Source organism: Betta splendens, chromosome 5 (genome assembly GCF_900634795.4).
Source record: "Betta splendens chromosome 5, fBetSpl5.4, whole genome shotgun sequence".
Classification (NCBI taxonomy): Eukaryota; Metazoa; Chordata; class Actinopteri; order Anabantiformes; family Osphronemidae; genus Betta; species Betta splendens.
In genome coordinates this window covers 20,095,643-20,121,775 of record NC_040885.2, presented here as the reverse complement: position 1 = coordinate 20,121,775, position 26,133 = coordinate 20,095,643, and the positions used below count along the sequence as shown (strand labels likewise).

Below are 26,133 nucleotides of genomic sequence, written 5' to 3'. Positions count from 1 at the left end.
CCCCCAGCACATAAATGTCAGGACACCTCCTGACGGGCACGTTGTGAAGAGTCATCAGATTGCTCTAAATGTCAATGAGATTATACAGAGACCAATCAACATCACTATATTCTCTAATTAATCCCTTCTGAGCTTCTGCGACTCAACTTTAATTCTGATGCTTTCAGGCGTCACTTTTCTCCCCCTGACATTCACAACTGCAACAAACATGCAGATGCTCATAATTTACATTATTCCAAAACTTTCACCACCTACTGATTCAGTACTGACACTGTGGGTGACAGCTGTGCCCTCAGACACCTACGCTGCAGACCAGCACCCACATAGCATGGTCCGGAACCCGACCCAACCAGCTGGGGCCAATCGTCTCACCTGCCTCTCTGGAGAGCTGCATGAAGGCGTCCACTCCTTTCTCTCCATAGCTGCCCTCTGAGGCAACGGTGGACACGTAGTTCCAGCCCATGGCCTTGACGATATCAACCATGGCCTGGGCCTGGAAACTGTCCGGAGGCACCACCCGCGAGAAGAAGTCGTAGCGCCGATCGTCACTCAGCTCCGGAGCCGTGGACGCATAGCTGATCTGAGGGATCTGCATGAGGAAACAAGGAAACAATAAGTTAGTTACAGTTTTTATTGGTGGCTTTGACGCAGGTGTCCAGCGAAACAACACATTCTCTTAACAGTTCACACACAGGTCTAAACAACAACTCCAATGTCAAAATGATACGCTTTGTTGGCTAAAGGCTCGATCCGTCAAAACACTGGAAATATGCAGCAGAAACTCATTCTGCCCTCAAACAATACAACCTGCAACCAAGTACATGAACACGTCCAATCAGTCATAACACAGTGGGCAGAAAAATACAAACCACTGATCTCAGTGTGAATCATCCATCCATCCATTTTCTACCGCTTGTTCCCATGTGGAGTCGCGGGGATGCTGGTGCCTATCCCAGCTATCTACAGCCGAGGGGCAGGGTACACTCTGGACAGGTCGCCAGTGGTCGCCAGGGCAACACACCTACAGACAACCATTCACACTCACCTGCGGGCAACCTGGATTGACCAATCAACCTAAGGCATGTTTTGGAGGAAGCCAGAGAACCTGGAGAGATGCGAACATGCAAACTCCACACCGAAAGACACCCGGTCCACCCCGGGAATTGAACCCAGGACCTTCTCACAGGAAACCACCGTGCCGCCGCAGTGTGAATCAGTGCTTCATTGATCGTCATTGGAGCATGTTGCTATTAGTTGTTTGTAGTTTATGTCAAATTTACCTTTTATTCAAAGAATTGGATCCAGATGAAGAAATGTTTTGATTTATTGAATCAACGACATTCATTTTTTCAAACTGTGGCAAAAAACTGAAATGTTGTAAATATTAAAGAAATTCATGTAAACTAAACTACAGTCAAACCTATTGGAGGATGAGACACAGCCACTGTTGATACTCAGTCTCTGCTTTAGACCTCCTCCATCTACGCTGGTAAAGAACAACACAGACCTGGATCCATTTTAAGATCTAAAGACTGATAGCAAATTGAAGATTTTTGTGGAGGAGTGTCAAACAGGTGCTATGGTGAGCTCATACTGGTCTTAATGGTTTCTAATAGTTGGAAACAGATGGTTTTCCTTTGGTCACAAAGCTAAAACAATGAAGTTTAGAATGTTTGAATAACGTCAGTGTTAAATGTTTTGCAAAAAGGTGTTACGAACTCGCCCCGTCGGTTCCGAACCGACGGGGCTTGACCGAACCCTGGGCAGGAGCGGGGATGTGGTGGAGACAGAACAACGACAGCACCCGCTCCGAGCGGGGAGAACTACGGCTCTCACGCAGCCGGGAGGAGAACGCGCTCACACTGAGCGGAGGCTTCAGGCACCACGGCCGACGTGCTTCCAGCACACAGCTCTCTGTGTAATCCCTCAACAGACACTTGGCCGCAACCGGCAGACCAGGTCGCAGGAAACACAGGAGAGGGGGGAGACCCCAAATGCATGACCCAACACAGAAGCTATAATCGTAAATGGTTTATTAAATACACTCACAACATACTGTAAACTCACTGCGTGGCAGGATTCAGTTCAACACAAAGGGAAGAACTAAAAATCACTGCGATGCAGGTAAATGTTATTAATAACCTAAAACTCACTATCCAAAACTAAACGCTCCGTACACTATGGGCAAAATCCTAAACATGAAACATAAGACCTAAACATGAAAGATAAGACACTCACAAACCTTACAGGACATCAAATCAAAACACAGGAACTCCACTCCTTACTCTCCTCTCTTTAGACGTAACTTGGTGTAGGATCCAGCTACAACCGCGTGTACACACCTCAAATGTGTGAAACAAAAGACATCCCTTAAATACAACCAAAACAGGTGGGTCAACTAATTACACAGGGAATGAAAACTCAAACACAGACCCACACCAAAAGTCCCAGGAGCGCCTCTAGCGGCGCGGAGGCAGAATGTCACAAAGGGAGGAGGAAATCAATGTCAATCCAATGAGAACAGGTTCACACATTTTCTACATGTGTCTGATGCTCTGCTGGAATAGGGATGATGAAAATAAATGGAGCCTAGTTATGCAAAAAAGGTCAAAGTGACAGATAAAAACAGTAAAACAAATAACTTTGTCAAAAGTCAGGGAAGATGCTTGATTCACTCAGCAGAACTTTTTCCAAACACCTTGTTGTGGTGAAGGTGGAGATTCAGTAACTGAAAACAAGCCAGTCGAAGGAAGCATTGAGTGCTTTGACAGGCTTCAGTCAAGTTCTGTGCAACTTGTTTATGCTAATTATGGACTTATGGACTCTGTGAGAGGTCAGGGATTATTTGAGCTCTGCTCAGCCAGGTCTCCAATTATGGATAATAGGAATTAAATTTCATTCCTCTTGGAAACCTCAGAAAAACCTTTAAGGTTGCAAATCCCTCCACTAGATATTTCTCCCAATTAGCCTTTGATCCGGTGTAGAGACGCACTCATGGACTAATACTGAGGCTGAGCAGCTCTGCAGAAGGTTAAAGACTTTTAATCAACACTACACAGGCCTATAGTTTAGGTATATGTTCCAAAGAAGGAAAATAAAGAAAAACCCAAACATTTGCAGCACAAACATTTTTTAACCTTCAGGACAAAATCAGCAGCTTTTGGCATGTGCTCCTTTATTTGATCAGAGTGCGGACATGCAGGCTTACAATGACCAGAGCTTCTATAGCAGGAACATTGCTTTAAAACATTTGGGCTTGATTCAGTCACAGGGACCCAAAACAAACTTTTACAGACTTCCACATTAAACACATACAAAGTCCAATATTCCCCAAGAATAATGCTCTGTAATTCTGACCTGAGACCACAACAGGTCCTTCATGAAAAATGTTCGACAGGTTAAAAGACTGTTCGCCTACCGACACGGCATAGGAGTAGACGACACCGTCATCTTCCTCCTACATCGAGCTCTTTCCCACCTAGAGAAGCCCGGCAGCACTGTGAGGATCATGTTCTTTGACTTCTCCAGTGCCTTCAACACCATCCAGCCGGTGCTTCTGAAACACAAACTGGAGGAGGCTGGTGTGGACCTTCATCTGACGGAGTGGATTATGGACTATCTCACAAACAGGCCTCAGTTTGTGAGGGCCAGGGACTGTGTGTCTGACACTCTGACCTGCAGTGTGGGGGCCCCACAGGGGACTGTACTGGCCCCCTTCCTTTTCACCCTCTACACGTCAGACTTCAGACACAACACGGACAGCTGTGTTCTGCAGAAGTTCTCTGATGACTCTGCGATCGTCGGACTGATCACCGATGATGACGATGCAGAGTACAGAGGACTCACTCAGAACTTTGTGGACTGGTGCCAGCGGAACCACCTCCTGATCAATGCAGGGAAAACGAAGGAGATGGTGGTGGATTTCCGCAGACAGCAGCCTGCTGTCATACCACCGATGCACATCCAGGGAAGGGACATTGAGAGAGTGGACTCTTACAAGTACCTGGGAGTGAATCTGAACAATAAACTGGACTGGGCTCATAACACGGATGCACTGTACAGGAGGGGTCAGAGCAGACTCTACCTGCTGAGTCTTTTGGAGTTAGGGGCCACTCCTGAAGACGTTCTATGACTCTGTGGTGGCATCAGCCATCCTGTACGGTGTGGTCTGCTGGGGCAGCAGCATCACAGTGAGGGACAGGAAGAGACTGGACAGGATCATCAAGAAGTCAGGCTCTGTCCTGGGCTGCACTCTGAACACGGTGCAGGAGGTGGGTGAGAGAAGGGTCCTGGCTAAACTGACATCCATCATGGACCAGGACTCTCACCCACTGGAGGACTCACTGTCTGCTCTGGAGAGCAGCTTCAGTAGCAGACTGATCCACCCTCGCTGTGTGAAGGAGAGATATCGTAGATCCTTCCTACCTGCTGCTGTCAGACTGTACAATCAGAACTGTTGACCACATCCCACCACAGTCACTCACCCACTGCATCAGTGGTTTATATAGCAACCTGCTCTGCACAATATTTGTGTAAATCTGTGAACAATCATGTATATTGTTACCGGTACAAATCTTATACCCATTACTGTGCAATAACCCTGCAATGACCTCATACTCACTCTAACTGTACTGTACTGCTTTGTACTGTGCCAACACACACACAAACTGTTCTGTACCTGTATTCTTGCTCGTCTGTACTGTTGTTGTGAGAGGTAATTTCCCCACTGCGGGACTATTAAAGGTTTTCGTATTCTTATTCTTATTCTTAGAGAAAGGAGGGACACTTACTGTTGGACTCACACCCTCATCAACTGTCCTCAAATGCATTGGTCCCCAAGCCCCAGTCCCGGTCCATGGGTCAATTGGTACAGGCTGCGAAACAATACTGTACATAACATTATTTATATTTTATTTATTGTGTGAGTCTGAACAATGTTTTATTTTGGAAAATTAGCAGAATCTCTTGGCTAACTCCGTCTACGACTCACTCTAGATGCATGTTGAGACGCTTGCCCCGGTCACGTGTCTTACCTACAACCGCTGCCTTCGTAAGGGCCACATGACGACTGGCACGTTACCGCTAATCTGAACCAAACAAATGTCCCTGCAAAGTTTCTTTGCGCAGCATAAAAGACCCTACAAACACAAAGAAAAAGAAAGCTGCATTTAACAGACAACACCAGGAGTCCTACTTCAAACATGGATTTATTACAACAGGTTGTTCCCATGCACCAAAACCACTCTGCATAATATGCAGCGACCGGCTCTAACAAAACAATGAAGCCTTCAAGCTGCTTCGCCACTTGGAGACGGAGCAATCTACATGTTACGCGACGTTATGAGGACGACGCTAATACAGTTTTTATTGGTGGCTTTGACGCAGGTGTCCAGTGAAACAACACATTCTCTTAACACTTCAATGGCTCCAATGTGTTAAGGGGAAAATTGTTTCTTCCTTATTTCTATGCAGTTATTATATGATTTATGACTTATGTTCTGCAATTAATAGCTTATGTTTTGTCTTACTGTATGCATTTGACATTTCACCTAGATTGTTCAATGGTTGTCTCTGCCTGATAGACTCTCAACTCTAGCTCCCAAACCCAAGGTCGGGGAGTTGTGTCTCTGTCTGTTGAGACTCGGTGCTCCTTTCTCACAGATAGTTGGACGTCAGTGATGCAGGTGTGAGAAAGTAAAATCTTCACACACACTGCGACAGGGAGGAGATGGTGCATGTAATTTGATTGGGTTAGAAAGACATTCCACCCTAGTCGGACAGAGAAGCTAAAAGGCAGAAGCAACTTGAGGATCGTGGGCTCTTTGCATCACACCTTCGTGGTGTGTGCACTGATCTCCCCAGCTGGTTTTTGGTTTGTTGATGTGCACGATCAACATCCATGCTTTTTATTTGCTTTCCCCATTATTTTTAATTTCCTTTATTATTTCAATAAATTGTACAAAAGGACAACTCTCTCATCTGCTTCTTTATGGAAAATTTCCACCACAAATGTCATAATGACATGCTTTGTTTGCTACAGGCTCGAACAGTCAAAACACTGGAAATATGCATCAGAAACTCATTCTTCCTTCAAACAATACAACCTGCAACCAAGTACATGAACACGCCCAATCAGTCATAGCACAGTGGACAGAAAAATACAAACCACTGATCTCAGTGTGAATCAGTGCTTCATTGATCGTCATTGGAGCCTGTTGATATTAGTAGTTTGTAGTTCATGTCAATAGTGATGATGAAAATAAATGGAACCTAGTTATGCAAAACAGGTCAAAGCGACCGATAAAAACTGTAAAGCTTTATACACTGTGAATTTAATTTATTTTATTATTTAGAATTTTTTTGCACATTGTATCAATTTATTCTGTTCTAAATTTCCGCTGCACCATAAACACCCGTCCATGACAAAGAAAAGGTTGGGGACCGCCAGTCTAAATAATGCTAACAGGCAAAGGGCCAAACGAGTTTTAGTGCTTGTGTCCTTGAAATGACGCTTTGGTGTGTTTAAAGTTTTATGGGTTCCGACTCAGGAAGTCAAAGGCCACCATAGCCTGCAGGGCCAGGTGATGCGTCAGGTGTAGGCAGACAGACAGAGCTGACTAAAGTCACTTAGGTTGGCTGAATGTGAAAACAAAGAAACACTAAGGACACAAACACACAGCAGCTCATTTAAAGACATGCAGCAGATCCACACGGAGCAAACACGTGATTCATCCACTTAACCTCATCATGATGCAGAGGGAATAAAAGCAGAGGGAGAAGAAGGTTCCTCCCATAACTCCTATTTATTGTCCAGCATCATTTGACGCTCTAATTTGAGGTTAATTTCCACTCCAACAAAGCGTGGGAGGGATGATGCAACACAGAACCATTAGTTCTAACATGACCCGGTCCAAAACCGGCTGTCGTTATTCCGAAGCAGCAGCTGATCATTGAAGAAATGAGAGGCCCAGACTGTCATCATTGTATAAGAATGAGGACAAATGTTCCGACACCAAGTGACACAATAATCAACAGCGTAATGAAGGCGGCTTATGCCTGCTGTCTGGTCACTGTCCACCAGCACAGAAACTAAAACAAGTAATCTGTGCGATTGGACCCTAGGTTCTGGCCTCACGCCTCCGTCGTCTTGATGGATTAGACTCATAAGTAGCTCGGTCATCGCTCGCTCTCCTATCATGGCTGCTGGCATCTCTCTTTCTTCCCCTGGGCTGTGAAAGGTCAGCACCTTGACAGCTTCAATAAAACACAACCTGCACTACAGTGTGACAATGCTGAAGCCAGCATTGATCCGGGGCGGAGAGAGAGAGGCAAACATGACCTGAGCTGGAAGTGACAGCAGCTAAATCTGTATTGATCCAACACAGAAGGCGTAAGAAGAAGAGGAGAGAAGGTGATCGACGAAGGAATGACATCAACAGATGGAGCGGAAGAGGAAACAGGCAAATGATAGTGTGAGAATAACAGATGCCACCACAGAGAGAGAGATCCGAAGCTCAGCCAAGCATCAGCCACGCAGGAATGGGAAAACAGTGCTTGACAGAGAAGCAGCGTGACCACGGCCTTACACCCAGCACTTATTGACATTTCAATCTGACATTTAGTAAGCGTCCGATGGCAGAGGACTTGAAGTTAATGACCTTCTGCTCAGCCCTGATGTCTATTAAAGTGCCGGCGCCGGACGCTGTGAGACAGCTGGGCTCACCGGTGTCCCCTCAGCCCGGGCAGGTGAAAGACGCTGGAACCATGAGCTCGCTGCAGATGAAACACTGGACCTGCTCTGACTGATCCACCATTAATTAGCCAGGAGGCCACATCTGGTGCAGCGTTAGAAGTGTGATCTCTGAACCAAATGGAGTTGACAGGGCCTACACAGAACATATGGCAGCAAGCGCAGAGCCGGTGTGGCTGCTCTGAACGTGTGTGTGTGAATTTCATTACAGCAGAGAGAACTGAGCAGGAAGCTCAGCGGCGGGTCTGAGCCTCGGTAACAGCCTTGTGCTTAGGAGCGGGTTCATCCCAGTGGTTCTGGCTGAGCCTCAGGTACTGTACCAACTGATCTGCATACCTTAACCTCCACAGGAAACACAAATATCAGTTTAGAACCAGACAATCGATCCGGTGGCACCAAGCCTTTGCTTTTATTACTGGACTAAAGCATTGGTGTTCGTTGAGAATTAGATTTCTGAGCACGTGCGGATGGAAATCAGGATTGTGTCCTGATCACGTCTAATTACTGCGACCCTGGGAGCCACGAGAGCAGCAATCACTGCTTTCATTACTCCTCATGTCTGATATTCTCCCTCACACACTGCTTTTTATTTTGCTTATTGGGTGAAGTGTGTATGTTTGCATGTTGTCTGGTAACTCACGCTGTGTGTACATGACTATTAGCACTAGACTTGTAAAACAGTGCATCAGCATTCAGGCAGCGAGTGATTCACAGGAGAACGTCTGACTGAGTCACTGCTTAATGTTTCATCCTGCTCGTGTCTCTCCCTCTGACCCCTGCCGGCATTCAACACCAGCATCTATGTAGAACTGTACAGTTCACCGCTGAAAGAATTTGAACATAATTTTACATTTTTAACAAGTAGTAAACTAAGAACCATTTTCTTTCCAAAAGAAGAAGCCGATAAAAAATCCGGACCTGATAAAGAACCTTTCAGAAAGGTTCACTTCAAGCTTTTCTCCATTGTTTTATCTCAAATCCATAGTGGCGGCACATGAGATGCAGATATCAATTAATCATTTATTACAGACATTTGTAAAAGAACTTACTTGTCTTTTAAACAACAGGTTCTCTAGAACCTATTTTTCCTGCCCCGACAGCCTCCATTGTGTTGAATGCTAGACTAACGGCTGAACTGCTGACATCCCAGCAACGTTGACGTGGCCTAGGCTTCCATTATTCATTAGGAACAGCCGACCCCTTTGTCACAGAGTGGACTAATGCTATTTAATCTGATGCTGTTAATTCATTTGTCCTACAACGCCCTCGATTCTCACCTCACTGTCGTCTGCAACAGAGAACAAATGGTGGGGGAGGGGATGAAGCTGAGACAGGTGAGGAAGAGAGGAGGAAAAGAGGAAGGTGAAGAGAGGCAGTGAGGATGAAAGGGGGAGAGGTCATAAGAGGAGTAGGTGAAGACGACGGCGGGGGTGAAGGGTCCAAACGCTCTGAAACTTCATGAGTAACGACCGAGCTGCCAATTACATTTGAATGACCTCACTTAACTGAACGGCTCACTTCTGCTTAGAATAAATAATTAATGTAGGCCATTTGGGAAAACGACAGGAAGGGCTCCAACATCATTTTGCTTTCACGTGGACTTGGAGCAGTGAAACCCAAGAACAAATTCACCCAACAGCCATGGGAATGTGGGAAGAAGGCCACAGGGTGTTACCAGAGGCCACAAGGCTACGTAATGCCTGCACCTGCTCTGATTTACAGGTGCATCTGTGGAAAATGAGGCAACACATAGGAACAACATGCGCTGAATGTTGGTTAAGCAATGAGCAAGGAATGTAAAGGTGACGGGTGGAAGGCTGAGAGCCTGGAGAACGTCAGTCATCTATCGATACAGTTAAGCCTCATTCCACTCAGGACCGCACATGCTGCGCTCAACCAGATATCACTTCAGGTGCATTCAGGGACAAAACCTAGTGACTTCATCCATAATAAAGCAAAAAAGGTACCACTAAAGAGATGTTCTGGACAAATATATGTTCTAATTTAGTCCAAATGACAAAAATACTAATCTACAATTCATACAATATTAAATTCTTTATAGAACAGGATGTTTCAAATCAGTCTCATAAACTCAAATATTGGCCATCCTCGTACAGATAGATTCCTGCATGTATTCTGGTCCTGTTCACCTGTCCAACAATTAGTATGTACAGTATGTATGTGAACACTGTCAGACTCAGGCAGGCGGCGGACCCACATGCACAGCACAGAGGCAGGATAATGATCAAACACAGGTTTATTTGGATAACGCAGGGTCAGACGGTCCAGGTCATACACGGAGGCTTGGCAAAACATACGGCAGGGAGCGGGCAATCTCTGGTCCGATATTCAGGCAGGGTTCGTTACACAGGAGATCTTGGCTAAGGTACAGGCAGGGATTAAGCGAAGTCACGGTCAGTGGGTTAGTCCAGGTGCAGACAGGAAACTACGGTCAGGGTAAACAGGAACAATACACGGACACGAAACACTGAAACGAGGAACCTCAGGAAACTCGGGAAACTCAAGGAACTCATGAAACTCAGGAAACTCAAGGGACTCAGGAAACTAACGAAACTCAAGGGACTCAGGAAACTAACGAAACTCAAGGAACTCATGAAACTCGGGAAACTCAAGGGACTCAGGAAACTAAACAATCTGGCGGCTTGATTCTGTACAAGGTGGATGCTAAATACTGGTAGGTGATTACTTGATTACTGACAGGTGTGGATACTGAGAACCGGTAAGTGAACAGCTGACTGGAACAGGAAGTTAACAAAATAAAACAGGATGTGGGGTGACAACAAGACATGGCGTGACACATGACAGTACCCCCCCCCCCCCCCCCCTCATGGCGCCTTCCACGGCGCCCACGGAAGCCCCCCAAACCAGGGCGGGCGGAGGGTGGTCCCAGGAGGAGGGACCGAATCCCTACCCCTCAAGGCAAACGAGCAGGGTGGGTGGAGGGAGGACCGGAGGAGGGCCAAAACAAGAGTCCACACGACAAACCACGGAGGGATTCCTTCACGGAGGGTGAAGGCGCGGCGAGATTCTGCTCAGCCGCCGCTGAGCCCGAGTGGCCCTCTTAGTGCCCTTGAGCTGGGCCGACGTCCCCGGGGACCACCCCGAATGGCGACGTCCTCCAGGATGCCGCTGATCCGAGGGGCTGAGGAGTCGAGGCGGACGTTGCCGCAGGAGGCAGCGCCATCCACACCGCCGGATGCGCCGCGGGCGAGGCCACCAGTCCACGAGACAACTAAGCAGCTCCGAACCGCCGCCAGAGTGCAGGGAAATCAGCGGCGTCCACCTTGGACCGCCGCGACGAGAAACCGGAACCAGCGGCGTCCACCTTGGACCACCGCGACGAGACACAGGAACCAGCGGCGTCCTCCTTGGACCACCGCGACGAGAAACAGGAACCAGCGGCGTCCTCCTTGGACCACCGCGACGAGAAACAGGAACCAGCGGCGTCCTCCTTGGACCACCGCGACGAGAAACAAGAACCAGCGGCGTCCTCCTTGGACCACCGCGACGAGAAACAGGAACCAGCGGCGTCCTCCTTGGACCACCGCGACGAGAAACAGGAACCAGCGGCGTCCTCCTTGGACCACCGCGACGAGAAACAGGAACAGACGTGGCCTCCTCCGGAGCACCATCGGGAACCGATGCAGGTGCGGCCGGGGCGCGGCGAGATTCTGCTCAGCCGCCGCTGAGCCCGGGTGGCCCTCTTAGCTGGGCCGACGTCCCCGGGGACCACCCCGAATGGCGATGTCCTCCAGGATGCCGCTGATCCGAGGGGCTGAGGAGTCGAGGCGGACGTTGCCGCAGGAGGCAGCGCCATCCACACCGCCGGATGCGACGCGGCGAGGCCACCAGTCCACGAGACAACTAAGCAGCTCCGGACCGCCGCCAGAGTGCAGGGAAATCAGCGGCGTCCACCTTGGACCGCCGCGACGAGAAACCGGAACCAGCGGCGTCCACCTTGGACCACCGCGACGAGACACAGGAACCAGCGGCGTCCTCCTTGGACCCCCGCAACGAGAAACAGGAACCAGCGGCGTCCTCCTTGGACCACCGCGACGAGAAACAGGAACCAGCGGCGTCCTCCTTGGACCACCGCGACGAGAAACAGGAACCAGCGGCGCCGACAGGAACAGGAACAGGGACTGGAACGGCCTCAACATGGCCGACAGGAACGGCCTCAACCTGGCCGACAGGAACAGGAACTGGGACGGCGTCCCCTCCGGAGCCGGCATGACTGCTTACAGCTGCCGAGCTCGACGGAGTAGACGTCGGGCCTGATTGGGTGGGGCTAACACTCGACAGACGGACGGTGCCCTCTGGCTGGGACAAGGCCTGAGCGTGATTGGACTGGACTGGGACAGGAACGTGACTCGACTGGACCTGAACGTGACCGGACTGGACTGGGACGTGACTCGACTGGACCGGGGCCTGGACGTGACTCGACGGGGCTGGAACCTGGACTAGACTCGACGGGGCTCGAACCTGGACTGGGTTAGTAGGGGCTGGAACCTGGACTGGGCTCGACGGGGCTGGAACCTGGACTGGGCTCGACGGGGCTGGAACCTGAACTGGGCTCGACTGGGCTGGAACCTGAACTGGGCTCGACTGGGCTGGAACCTGAACTGGGCTCGACTGGACTGGGCTCGACTGGACTGAGACCTGGACTGGGCTCGACTGGACTGAGACCTGGGCAAAACACGGCTGAACTGGAGACTGGGCAAAACACGGCTGAACTGGAGACTGGGCAAAACATGGCTGAACTGGAGACTGGGCAAAACACGGCTGAACTGGAGACTGGGCAAAACACGGCTGAACTGGAGACTGGGCAAAACACGGCTGAACTGGAGACTGGGCAAAACACGGCTGAACTGGAGACTGAACAGCTCGCGGCTGGACTGGAGACTGAACAGCTCGCGGCTGGGCTGGAGACTGAACAGCTCGCGGCTGGACTGGAGACTGAACAGCGCGCGGCTGGGCTGGGGACGGGGGACCGCATGAGTGCAGGAAGTCCTCCCAGCGAAACAAACATGGAGCTGGGCAGGTCGGTGCAGACACGACGGTCCGACGGGGCTGGGAGGAGGAAACCGAAACCATCGGCGGTGCGACCGGCGCTGGCGTGGTGCGGAGCGCGTCGCTTAACTCATCGAACCTTGCGCACAATCGCTCATAGAGGCGACGAACACTGGGGCGCTCTAACACGCTGTCCTCGTCCTCCAGAGTCAATATTGCCACCTCCACGGCGCTGCTGGAACTGGAACGACCTCTACTTGGCCAACAGGAACGGGAGCGGGAACGACCGCTACTTGGCCGACGGGAACAGGAGCTGGAACGGCCTCTACTTGGCCGACGGGAACAGGACCAGGGACAGGAACGGCCGCAACATGGCCGACAGGAACGGCCTCAACATGGCCGACAGGGACAGGAACGACCTCAACTTGGCCGGCAGGAACAGGAACGGGGACTGGAACGGCCGCAACATGGCCGACAGGGACAGGAACGACCTCAACATGGCCGACAGGAACCGGAACGGCCTCAACATGGCCGACAGGAACAGGAACGGCCTCAACATGGCCGACAGGAACAGGAACGACCTCAACATGGCCGAGAGGAACAGGAACGGCCTCAACATGGCCGACAGGAACAGGAACGGCCTCAACATGGCCGACAGGAACACGAACGGCCTCAACATGGCCGACAGGAACAGGAACAGGGACTGGAACGGCCTCAACATGGCCGACAGGAACGGCCTCAACCTGGCCGACAGGAACAGGAACTGGGACGGCGTCCCCTCCGGAGCCGGCATGACTGCTTACAGCTGCCGAGCTCGACGGAGTAGACGTCGGGCCTGATTGGGTGGGGCTAACACTTGACAGACGGACGGTGCCCTCTGGCTGGGACAAGGCCTGAGCGTGATTGGACTGGACTGGGACAGGAACGTGACTCGACTGGACCTGAACGTGACAGGACTGGACTGGGACGTGACTCGACTGGACTGGGACGTGACTCGACTGGACCGGGGCCTGGACGTGACTCGACTGGACTGGAACGTGACTCGACGGGGCTGGAACCTGGACTAGACTCGACGGGGCTGGAACCTGGACTGGGTTAGACGGGGCTGGAACCTGGACTGGGCTCGACGGGGCTGGAACCTGAACTGGGCTCGACTGGGCTGGAACCTGAACTGGGCTCGACTGGGCTGGAACCTGAACTGGGCTCGACTGGGCTGGAACCTGGACTGGGCTCGACTGGACTGAGACCTGGGCAAAACACGGCTGAACTGGAGACTGGGCAAAACACGGCTGAACTGGAGACTGGGCAAAACACGGCTGAACTGGAGACTGGGCAAAACACGGCTGAACTGGAGACTGGGCAAAACACGGCTGAACTGGAGACTGAACAGCTCGCGGCTGGGCTGGAGACTGAACAGCTCGCGGCTGGACTGGAGACTGAACACCGCGCGGCTGGGCTGGGGACGGGGGACCGCATGAGTGCAGGAAGTCCTCCCAGCGGAACAAACATGGAGCTGGGCAGGTCGGTGCAGACACGACGGTCCGACGGGGCTGGGAGGAGGAAACCGAAACCATCGGCGGTGCGACCGGCGCTGGCGTGGTGCGGAGCGCGTCGCTTAACTCATCGAACCTTGCGCACAATCGCTCATAGAGGCGACGAACACTGGGGCGCTCTAACACGCTGTCCTCGTCCTCCAGAGTCAATATCGCCACCTCCACGGCGCTGCGCTGGTTTTCCGGGTTAATCGCCCGTCGGTAATCCTCCGCGAGGATTTTAAAATAAGTTTGTAGATCGCTAGGTAGCTCGGCGCAGGTAAACTCCATGCTCCCTCGGGTGAAAAATACTCACCGTTAAAAAAAAAGAAGCGAGAAAAAACAGTCACTGACCTGACCGGAGGCTGAGTGCTGGCTGGGTCCAAGCTGGCCAGATTGTTCTGTCAGACTCGGGCAGGCGGCGGACCCACATGCACAGCACAGAGGCAGGATAATGATCAAACACAGGTTTATTTGGATAACGCAGGGTCAGACAGTCCAGGTCATACACGGAGGCTTGGCAAAACATACGGCAGGGAGCGGGCAATCTCTGGTCCGATATTCAGGCAGGGTTCGTTACACAGGAGATCTTGTCTAAGGTACAGGCAGGGATTAAGCGAAGTCACGGTCAGTGGGTTAGTCCAGGTGCAGACAGGAAACTACGGTCAGGGCAAACAGGAACAATACACGAGGAACACGGACACGAAACACTGGAACGAGGAACCTCAGGAAACTCGGGAAACTCAAGGAACTCATGAAACTCAGGAAACTCAAGGGACTCAGGAAACTAACGAAACTCAAGGAACTCATGAAACTCGGGAAACTCAAGGGACTCAGGAAACTAAACAATCTGGCGGCTTGATTCTGTACAAGGTGGATGCTAAATACTGGTAGGTGATTACTTGATTACTGACAGGTGTGGATACTGAGAACCGGTAAGTGAACAGCTGACTGGAACAGGAAGTTAACAAAATAAAACAGGATGTGGCGTGACAACAAGACATGGCGTGAAACATGACAAACACCTGTCAACCTAGTTCAATCCCAGTAAGATCTAAGTGGGCTTGTTCAAAGGAGCAACTAGAACCACAATCTGAGGCAGGGAAGAATGGGAGCTGGGGTGCTGCAGTATGTCTGGCACTAGGTTAGGGGTTCCCAGGGGGCAGTGGTGCCTGCTGACCCTTGGGGACAGGGGAAGTGGGGGTTTACTTCGAAGTGACTGCATGGGGTACCTTGGGGTGGTGTTGAGGTGACTGCTGGGATCGACGCTTACGGGCTGGAGTGGGGCCATCTGAGGGGTTGACGTATGTCTTGCCTCGGGGGGGCCAGGGCAGGCCTCCCTGCTGGTGTGTGGGGGTAGAACTGGAAGTGGAGATCTGGGCGCCCTGTGTCTGGGGTTGAATACCTCGGGGGGTGCCTGCCAGTGCCTAGAGGGGCGCATCATTCTTGGTTTGGTGTCAGGTGGAGACAATCACCACCCATTTCTGCTTCTGGTCCTACCATGCTCTGTGTTCACTTCCTGTTATGTGACTCCTCCAGCTGCAGTTAATTCATCATCAGACTCCAGTACTCACCTGAACCGTTGCCAGATTGTTGCGTGTTTCACCTCTTTCCAGCGTTCTTACCCTGTTACCTTGTCGTGCTTTTGATACTGTTTTGTACCCGACCACGTCTCCAGCCCAGCCCTTGTTTATCTCGTTTAGCCTGTGTGACTTTTGACCATTGCCTGCCTTTGACATCCGCCTGCCTATCCTTGTCTGTACCGCTGCCTGTGACCTACCTGCGTATCTTCCAACGCCTGTATATTTGACCTGTGTGCCATTTAATCCACCCTTTTACTTTTACCTACCTGCCAGTTCTGAGCTCTGAATGGGGGTCCGCCACGTTAACCACCCTGACAGGTTGGGCTCCGACCTCTGGGGCCTACTCTTCTATTGGGGAGAAAACATGCCCCTGGTTCCCCCGGGATCAGTGGCATTGTTCATGCATCAGTGACTTTCCTTTCTCAATGTTTTTTACAGTTTAGTGTAGTGGGCCACAACACCCGGACTGATATACAGACATCTTAATCTTGTATGTACATATTGCTCTCATTTACTGTTATAACTATTAGTAATGTCTGACTATGATGGTTGTGGTGTAACATTGTAAGTATCATTTAATTATGTGTGTATCTAAATACATAAGAATAAGTAAATGTATATGCAGTAGAATAAGCACTAAGATGATGATGATGATGAATATTATTATTATTAATAATGTAGTAGTAGTAGTAATAATAATAATAATAATAATAATAATAATAATAATAATAATAATAATAATAATAATAATAATAATAATAATAATAATATGATTATTTACAACACTCAAAGTAATAATATGCTAAATATTACTCTGATATTTGCCTTTAATGATTTAAATGATTTATGTTTATTTTTATACTACTTCATTGATTTATTTAATTTCAGCTGCTGGTTGTGCTATTTCGATTTTCCCCAATACCCCCATATATATCTCTTATCTCTAAACTCTAATCTAAACTCTTCTTGATAAGGCAAACTGTCCTTCACAGTATGACATTCAGCCCAGTACATAAAATACAAATATAAGAGGCAAAAAAGAGATGCTTTGCTGGCAGCGACAGAGACCTGTGATTTGGTCCATTCTGCATTTGTTCCTCTGTTCATGGTCAGGTCTGCAGAATAATTCAACTTTGCTGCGATGGAACAAACACACCATGAAAGCCTTTTCACGCAGGCTCCGTCCCTCTTCTGCTCACCTGTGCCAGTCGCTCTCGACCACCGACCGTCTCTTCTGCTTCTCTCTATGCTGCCTGGAGCCCATTAAGCAATCATCAACCAAATGGCGGCTCATTCATGCATTTGGTTTTTGAACACACAAACAGACACTTATTGATCCAGCGGTTGCATGGTGTGAATTCACTGCATTCAGCTGCAAAGTGGTGCTAAGAGCAGCATCATTCTGCTAAAAGCAGCAATGAAACACTTGTGTGCTGAGTGGATGTGCTCCAGGCTCAGTAAACAGCGTCCGGCCCTCTGTGGGCTTTTTAAATGCCGTTCGACTCAACGCCAGGCATGTTTCACAGAGATAGTTGCTTCACAAAGCAGCGTCACAATGAAGCTGCCCTCAGCGATTTGCTCTAGTGATGCCGCTCCATCCTCCACACAGCTAGCTCGCTAGCTCACACGGAGCAGATTAAGCCGGGCCCCCTGCCTGTCGTGCACACTGAGGAAGAGACAGATTACGGTCCCAGGCCACGACAGAGATATTCTGGGAAGCTGAGCCACTTTCTTCAGCGCTCTGAAGTGGACACTGTTGAATTGCTGATATTTTAAATGGCAGATAAAAGGTGTAAATAGGAAACAGTGGATGAAATCATCTTCTATTGTCTCACTCCAGTGAGGGCAAGTCAAGTGCTATGACAGAATAAGGTAGAAAACCACCAGTCACACTAAAACTCACCCGTTTTTACAGATAATCCTGAGCAAGTGATGCATATTTGAACCTTTCATAAACTATTTTAGTCCAGTGTGACAAAGTGACAGCCGGCAAATGAATTAGATTAGGACCATCATCTGACCATATGTGGCATGTTTGCTCAGCAGAGGGACATCAGCTCCATCTAGGACAGCACATAAACTCTGATTTACAGGCGTGTAGTAAAAGAACAACAGGAGGGCTTCATCACGTTTACGAGGGACTAATGAAAACATCATTACTGCAAGCTGACAGACATGGAGCATCCCCGGGTTTTAAAGGTCTAATGAAATCAGCAGCGATGTGCTGGTTCGTCTGTGGGACTTGAAAAAAAGAGAGAAGTGCTCGTTTCTGCTGCATTCTATTTTCTGCCCAGGAAAGTGGAGAACACGTTACACCTGCTGTCTAAGCGAGAACACTTTGAGCTCAATCAAACTCCTAAGTTATGGGCAGTTTCCAGTTTTAAGAATTGTAAAGTAATGCAAGCGGCTGCATGTGGGGCAAAGCAGGCCGGGCTCTTGCCAACTGAAGCTTTTACCCACTAGTGTAATTGCACGTTGGCCATTTTTCCTTGGGTCCCCTGCCGGCCTGCCTCCTGATTGAGCCACTCAATTCAGTTTCCCTCCACTCTGCGTTCAATATGTTTCACACCTGCTGCACGCTGCCGCGTCTCATGGCTCTCAGGGCCAAAACAGGTGGGTTCTAACGAGCAGACAGAAACAGCCAGAGAGAGAAAGCAACAAACACGATGGAGGACCGAGAGCCACAAACTGACAAACACCAGAACCGGGCCAGCAAAAATGGAAATAATAATCCCTGTTGATCATGTGACTGGTGCAGAGGTTACACACTGCGCAACTTTTCTACTATATATGTTGTATTTATTGTTAGTTATCAAATGTCCCAAATGCAAATATTCAACGTGGCTGACAAGCGAATGCTACAACAACAGTCAGCTAACCATGAGCTAAGAGTAGCATCATGCTGCTGAATCTTTCAAATCCTCACCCTTCAGTAAAGAGCAATCCTGTGTATCTTCAGTGACATGATGAGCAAAATTGCTAAGTATCTAAAAACTACAGGCTAAAATAAGAATCCGTTAAATTCATCAAAAGATGCAACAAACATTTGAACAAACACGTCAACAACAAACTGTCCTGCCTCTTCTGTTTGCTATCATCTGTTCCAGACTCCGCCCCCTCTTATTACTGGCTCTTTATTGTTTCAAGTTCCTAACAAATTAAATTGTGTAAGTTCAGGAGCCTTTCTTTGCTGATTTCTGTTCTGGTTCCTGCAAAGTAGGATTTTCAGCCTTAAAACAGGATGTCAACAACCTCATGCTTTCTGCTGCCTCCACCACTCCAGAAAAACAAACCATATACTGGAACAAGTTAGTTGCTAGCAAAAGTTAGCAAAAGTTATTTTCCAGCTGTAGGGTAAAAAAAAGGCAGCGGCCTCGTTGCTACATGTTCTCCCTCCAAGTGGAGGCCGTGGCACGGGCATTAAATATTAAATGACCGATCATACAGGGAGTATCACTGAGCAGGGGCAAGTATAACCCAGAGACAGATAAAGAAAGACACAGGAAGCCGTTCACACACCAGCCTTGGTCCCACAAACCCACTTTATTCCTTTTGCTCCTCAGCCAGACTGAAGCAGTGATGAGGAGGAGGAGACCGTAACACATGCACCTGTTCCTTATTACCCACAGAACACTTGGCTCGACTTCACTGCAGAGAGGAACAACCCCCTGCCAGATGCTAACACCATGGAAATATATAAACTGAGCAACGGTTGAGGATTGATCACACTGATCTACGCTGCAGAGCATGTTTGATCCGCCCTACAGTGATCACTTACAGTAGTGACCAGTGAAAATGATCTGTGGGACTACGACAGTCACACATGCAGCTTTTGCTGCAACATGAATCACAAATTCCTTTCCTACAGCAGCAAACGCAGTGTGATATCATGATAGTGCACTAGTACACTACAAAGAGCAGCTGATGAGCAAGGCAGCGAGCACTGCCCGAGGACGGGTCTTCAGCCTGAAGCTGAGTCAACAGCAGCAGCTAGCTGAGGGAAATCCAGGAGAGTTCCAGGGATGTGCTGGGAGGAGACTCTGAGCCTTCATCCTCTCTTCTCTGTTCATTCGTCTGCCTGTGTGCGTTTGCTTGGCTGTGGAACAAGGATGCAGCTTGGCAGCCTCTGTTTGTGGGCTTGGCTCTAAACCGCCGCTAATATGCTCATTCCTCTCTGTTAAATGAGGAATGTCCTGGTGGAAACTCAGGCTCCGGGGACTCTCCACAATCCAAGCTGTCTATTTATAAAAGCAAAGCAGAGAAGGTGGAGGCATCAGTTAGTGAGCCCAAATACTCAGGCTGAGATGGACTGGGCCTCGTTTATCTGCATCTCCACAGGTCCAACATGGCCCAGAACATACGCTACCAGCGTTCAGTGACCAGCTTAGTCGGGCTTCATGAGAAACAGGCTTCCAGTTATAAATAAAATACAACAAATCCAAAGCTTGACAGTGTGACAGGGTTTATTGTGAAACTCAACTGGCACCATGAAGCTCATCATGATGTCTCAGCAGAATTTCAGCTCCACGAAGGAAACAAGGATATTAGGGAGTGGCTCAGATCCAGGACTTAAAATTATCAGGAACACCTGGTCCTGAAGTTGCCACCGACTTCACCAGATCTAAGGATAATATGGCAGATCATAGACACATGAAAAACATCTGTTGGGGAATAAAACCTAATTCATTTACATGAACTGACAATTATTTACCTGATTTAACGCAATTATTTCGGTCAAACATTTAAGGACAAACCAGAACACTGCAGTTTTCACATATTTAAAGTGTTTACAGCAATAATTACATAGTTAATTGATAGGTGAGCATTTTTAGTGGCCGTGCGCAGACGGATATTTAGCAAACTGGCTCGTCAGAACCAACCAGATAAACATTGTTTGCTGTGTTTCATACACTTGTGTTTTTATGGTGGACTCCACGAACTGTGTGTTTACTCACTAGTGTCAGACTCACAACCTGCTGTTTCCTAACCTTCAGTTAAGACTGAATATGCAACTACTTTTCCTGGGTTAAAACAAATCTACTTGTGTTCTATATTTCATGCACATTTACCTTTTAGTGTTTCATGTAAACTGAGCCAGGACTGGAGGAGAACAGGGTGGGAGCAGGGTTTGACGTGAGGAGTTCCTTCTGGCCTCGTTCATAGTGTGCTGCAGGCCATACTAACACATGAAGAGCCGGGTCGGGGGCCACAACAGGCTTGTTTGTTACAGGCCCTGACTTGATAAGGCTACCTTTACGTTTTAATGCGTGTCCTAGGAATTAATTATCATAATTAGATCCTCAGAAAATAAAAAATGTAGGTTTATTTATAAAGCACCAAATAATTTCAAACACTTTTTTGTAACAGTTTTAAACTTTAAGACAGAGAAATCCAACACACCCCACCGAGCAGCACCAGGAGCAAATGACCTGGAAGAAACGAACGGACAACCACATACAGAGTCAGACGTTGGTTTTGGTGCCAGATGTGCATCGAGATATAAAATAGGGTTTTGTCTTGGCCCAGTGATCCGGTGCTTCCGTTTATCCTCTGAACCCGAGTAGCTGTGAGTGTAGCTCCAGCTGCTTGGCTGTTGGTGGGTCAACAGATAAATCTCCTGAACACAGAACTGGGTTATAACCTACTTCACATCTTCTGTTACTCGCCACGCCACCAAAACACATGATGTCATACAGTAATCGGTGTAAAAGTATGCTGCCACACTGTATCTAGGCCAATCAGAACAAAAACAAGATCCATCAATGCAACAGGCTGAGGAAAACGTGAATCAACTGTCTCATCCTGAACCTGATCGAACCCGTTCACGCTAGGTCCCAGCAGACAAGTTCATCACCTTATCACCTGTCACTGCCAACACAAGCGGTTCTGTTTCTATCTACCTGTCACCTGTGTGTGTGTGTGTGTGTGTGTGTGTGTGTGTGTGTGTGTGTGTGTGTGTGTGTGTGTGTGTGTGTGTGTGTGTGTGTGTGTGTGTGTGTGTGTGTGGTTGTGGTCTGTTTGGCTCTGGGGGCAGTGTGTGAATTACCCAGCATCAAGGGCCCAACACATGGCATCTGGCTGGAGATCCTGGTGATGATGAAGAACACAAAGCTCAGAGAGGACACCAACGAGACGCAGTCCTCTGACTCTCCCCTAGAAGCTCTGCTGCAAAACTGGGTCCGATGGGTTCAAATGCACTTCACTGGACTCTTTGAAGAACAATATCACTGCACCACACAGTACCAGACACTACCGATCAACACAATACCAGAGGGTTCTACACTGTACCAGACACTGCAGTTCCACACAGTACCAGAGTGTACATACATACCAATACATGAGACCAAGACAAATCTAAGCCACAGCAGATACCACAGCTTTGTCATGATAATTATTAGTTGTGGCCCAGTCGCGGTGTTACGTAGTATCGTGGTACAGTGGTATTGTGCTGTTTCACATTCCTCCTCTGCTGCTTCGCGTATGTAGAGAGTGTGATTGCCCTGACAGCACAGCTCTTCTGATGCTCGGCATAAATTCCCTAGAAGTGAAGATACAGATGCACCTGCACCAGCAGTCGGACACAACCCAGCCTGTGCTGTTATACATGTTTGATATTTATGACCCGACAGCTGCCTCATAGACCATGAAAGCACAACAGACGCTGAGCTGAGGAGCAGCAAAACTGGTATGTCTGTCCACTGCAGCCACCAGTGATCCATCAGGGTTCATATCACCACAACCATCATTATTACCTGCCATCGTCCCAATTAACAGGAAGCTGTAAAGCCGGTTGGATCACAGAATAAGTCTGATCCCTGTTCAGTGTCTTACCCACGTCTGAAACACATGCATGAATCTGCTCTTTATGGACAGTGTTTTCTCAGTTTAGGGCCCAGAATGCACTGCAACAACTACATCTTACCAAAGTAAGATATCAGATCTAAATGAAGCATGTGATAATCTGCCATGGCAGATCGTGTCCAAGGAAAACTATGGGACCCAAGTCAGAGCCGAAAACTAGATCTTAAATAAGAACAGTTCTTTAATACATGAAAGCCGAGCTATTTAGGAAACCAAAAACACTGCTGCAAAATGAACACAAAATAAACCAGGAGGACAACAAAGGTGGATGACTTGACTGAAGGTATAGCTTTTGCAGGTATAGCTAACAAAGCAGACATGAACAGGTGCAGCTAACAAAGCAGACATAAACAGGTATGGCAGCATGTATAGCAAAGCATACATGACATGAACAGGTGTGGCTAACGTAGCAAACATGAACAGGTACGGCTAACAAAGCATACATGAACAGATATGGCTAACGTACTGTAGCAGACATGAACAGATATACCTAACGTAGCAGACATGAATAGGTACGGCAAACAGCAGACACGAACAGATATAGCTACAGAGGCAGCCGGTAAAAGTGTCTACCCCCACCGTGTTTGGGTTTCAAATCTGCCGCGTCAGTGCCCGGTTTGCACTGCGGGGGGAGTGTGCTACGTCCTTCTGGCCTGTAGGTGGCGATTGACTCCCACTTTTGGTCCTAAAACATCGTAGTTGCTTACGTCATATAGCCTCTTGTAGAACAACCAACAATCAGGTATTGGGTGGCCTAGTGGTTAACGTGCATGGCTATAAAGTTTTTTTTTTGTCCAGGGTTCGAGTCTGAGTGGAAGCAGTTTTTTTATTTTAATTATTGGAAAAACAGCGTCTCATCATCATCATGTGATCACGAGATGACACCGTTGTGTTACTTAGTGCATGGATCGCCAAGACCATGAACCGCTGGTCGCGTTATCGTATGAAGTTATGAACGTAAGTAAATTATGGCAAATTATGGCAGTTTAAAACCGAAAATAAGAAGCTGAACGGTGCGCCCTCCCGCGTGCAGCGTTCGATTTATGGCAGACAAGCTACTGTAACCCTGACTTCTTGCTGTTGGTACGGGCAATTTTCTTTACGTGGAATGCATTAAAGATAATGCACCACACGGCAAGACAGTATGGCACATGTACACTTTTTTCTTTACGCCGCTCTTACCCAACGCGCGTCAGCTCTTTCCTGTCCCCCGTCAACAAGGACAGGTAGGAACTAATGTTGATGACAAATAAAATCACAGTAGCTGAAATGTCACGTTTGACAAAAAATAAAATAAAAAAAATAAAATGGAATACTAACTAAGGTTACACTACTACAATTTAAAAAAGTGAATAAGGATGATCTAGACCAGAGGTCGGCCACCGGCAACACCCACGTTTTAAATGAAAAAAACAAACACTGGGAGCCGCGGAGGGCGGCAATATTATGTTATTTGAGAACATTCAACATTTTTTTTAATCCAAAGAAGACATAAAAGTCAGGGCTCAGAGATCTAACCGATGATAAAACATTGTCAAGGCATCGACAAGGACAGCTAACTCGCTTTTCCCTGCTTCAAACAGCTGTTTTAACTGAGAGCAACCCGTGCGGCATCACCGGTCAATCTGTAAACGTATTAATTTTTTTTGTAAATAAAAATAATGTTTGCCCTGTTCAAACCTGCATGGGGAATAAAAAAGATTCTGATTCTGAAAGCGGCTGAGCAACTTCGTAGGAACACATTTCATATGGTACAGGTGAAAGGGAGACTAACAACCCAACGCAGCCGAGGCTGTAGCAGCAGAGAAACGCAGATCTTTGTCCTGCGTGTTGATGCGCGTTCCCCTTCCCCCAGTGTCCCTGCTCTGGGATGTGGATGGCCTCGCCCACTTTCATTCACCAGACGGACATGAAAGAGGGAATAACGAAATAAACAGCTGGTTAACTTCGTAGGAACATGGCTGTAGCTCTGCAATGACTTTATGTGGTACAGGTGAAAGGAGTAATAACGAAATAAACAGCTGGTTAACTTCGTAGGAACACCTTGTATTAGGAACTGGTATATTTAGAAAACCCAGTAGTCCTAGTGTTAAGGTGTGTGAACTGAGGAGGAGACGGCAGCAGCGACTGAAGAGCGACTGAATAGAGTTGATGTCTTCCCCGCTGACAGGCGCATTCATTTGATAATGCACGTACCTTGGCTGACAGTTCTGTTGAAAAACACACTGAATCTTTATTAAACCGTCCCTGAAAAACATCTATGAACTGCAGTTTCTTCCTTGATTATCCATGATTATTATGGAAGAAGCGCAAATCTTTGCCAGTCCAAATTGTGCAATTAATACTGTGTTTACAATAAAGGTAATAAATAATAATAATAGTAGTTTCATTTTAAAATGCACTGCATATTTTAGACGAATGTCGAAGTGCTACAAATAACTTAGATCAGAAAGCTACAATAAATACATACGTTTATTTTTGCAGAGTAAACGTATGTAGAACAAACTACTTGCTGCATTAATGAGTCTTAGACCTGCAGCTGATCACGTCGCCCGATGCTGCCCAGTCTCCTACGGAGCTTTGTCCTGAAGCTGAAGTATTTCTCACCTGCTGATCGAGTAGTAGCAAGACATTAGCATGTCTATGCGCCTCTAAGGGGGAGGGGAGGGATGAGAAGTTTGCCTTTGCGACTGTGAGCAAACATGAGACAAACAAAAGCTTGGTCGAACTCAGATTCAAGTAATCTGAGTACGAAACACATCACATATCATTCGATCTCGTGTTTCATTCGAGCGTCAGTCTGGAGCTCTCTGCTACGACTGCTGCCCCGCGACCCGTCCACGGATGAGCTTCGATTAAAAATAAAAGCAGAGCTTTTTATTTTTACGTTTTTCTCTAAACGAAAAAAACAGCTTAAAATTCAAGTCCGTGTGTTTTTGTTAAAAAATATTTTTGTTCGGTTTATTGGTTTGTAATGCGGTGCTTTTATTCGGGATAGATAGACGGATGGAAAATCAAAGTTTTGAAACATACACGGGTCGAATAAGTCACATCAGCCACTCATTCAGTTACAATGACACGCACAGTCAAAACAAATTCTCGCTACATCTAGTGCGCCACTCCTCCGTTCCTCTCGTAGCCTGCATTTGCACATCCATACATTTGTGTATTGGTCACTCTCTGTCTGGACACATGACTCCGAAACACGTCACGTGTTTGTGTAAGAGGTTGATGTCTCCACCAAATTATAAGCAGAGGTAACGAGAGAACGACTTTTTGTTTTCCGTTTGTCTCTAAACAATAAAAACATATTAACTCCAATTCTGTGTCTTTTTGTAAAAAACAAATATTTTGCCTGTTTTATTGGTTTGTAAGG

At 48.0% G+C, this 26,133-nt stretch overlaps 1 protein-coding gene across 6 annotated transcripts in view; it reads right to left on the bottom strand.

Moving 5' to 3' along the window:
• LOC114855179 (metabotropic glutamate receptor 7) overlaps positions 1 to 26,133 on the bottom strand; it is a 127,165-nt gene that overhangs the window by 80,240 nt on the left and 20,792 nt on the right. For 4 of the 6 annotated variants that reach the window (XR_008694803.1, XM_041070784.2, XM_029150102.3 and 1 more), the window contains exon 2: positions 373 to 589. Coding sequence is in view for 5 of the 6 variants with exons in the window: in XM_041070784.2 (XP_040926718.1) it covers positions 373 to 589 (217 nt within the window). In the remaining variant the exon portion in view is untranslated. Of the gene's footprint in view, positions 1 to 372; positions 590 to 2,242; positions 2,270 to 4,790; positions 4,933 to 26,133 lie in introns of those variants that run through there. The other 2 variants (XM_041070783.2, XM_055509109.1) reach the window with 2 other exon arrangements.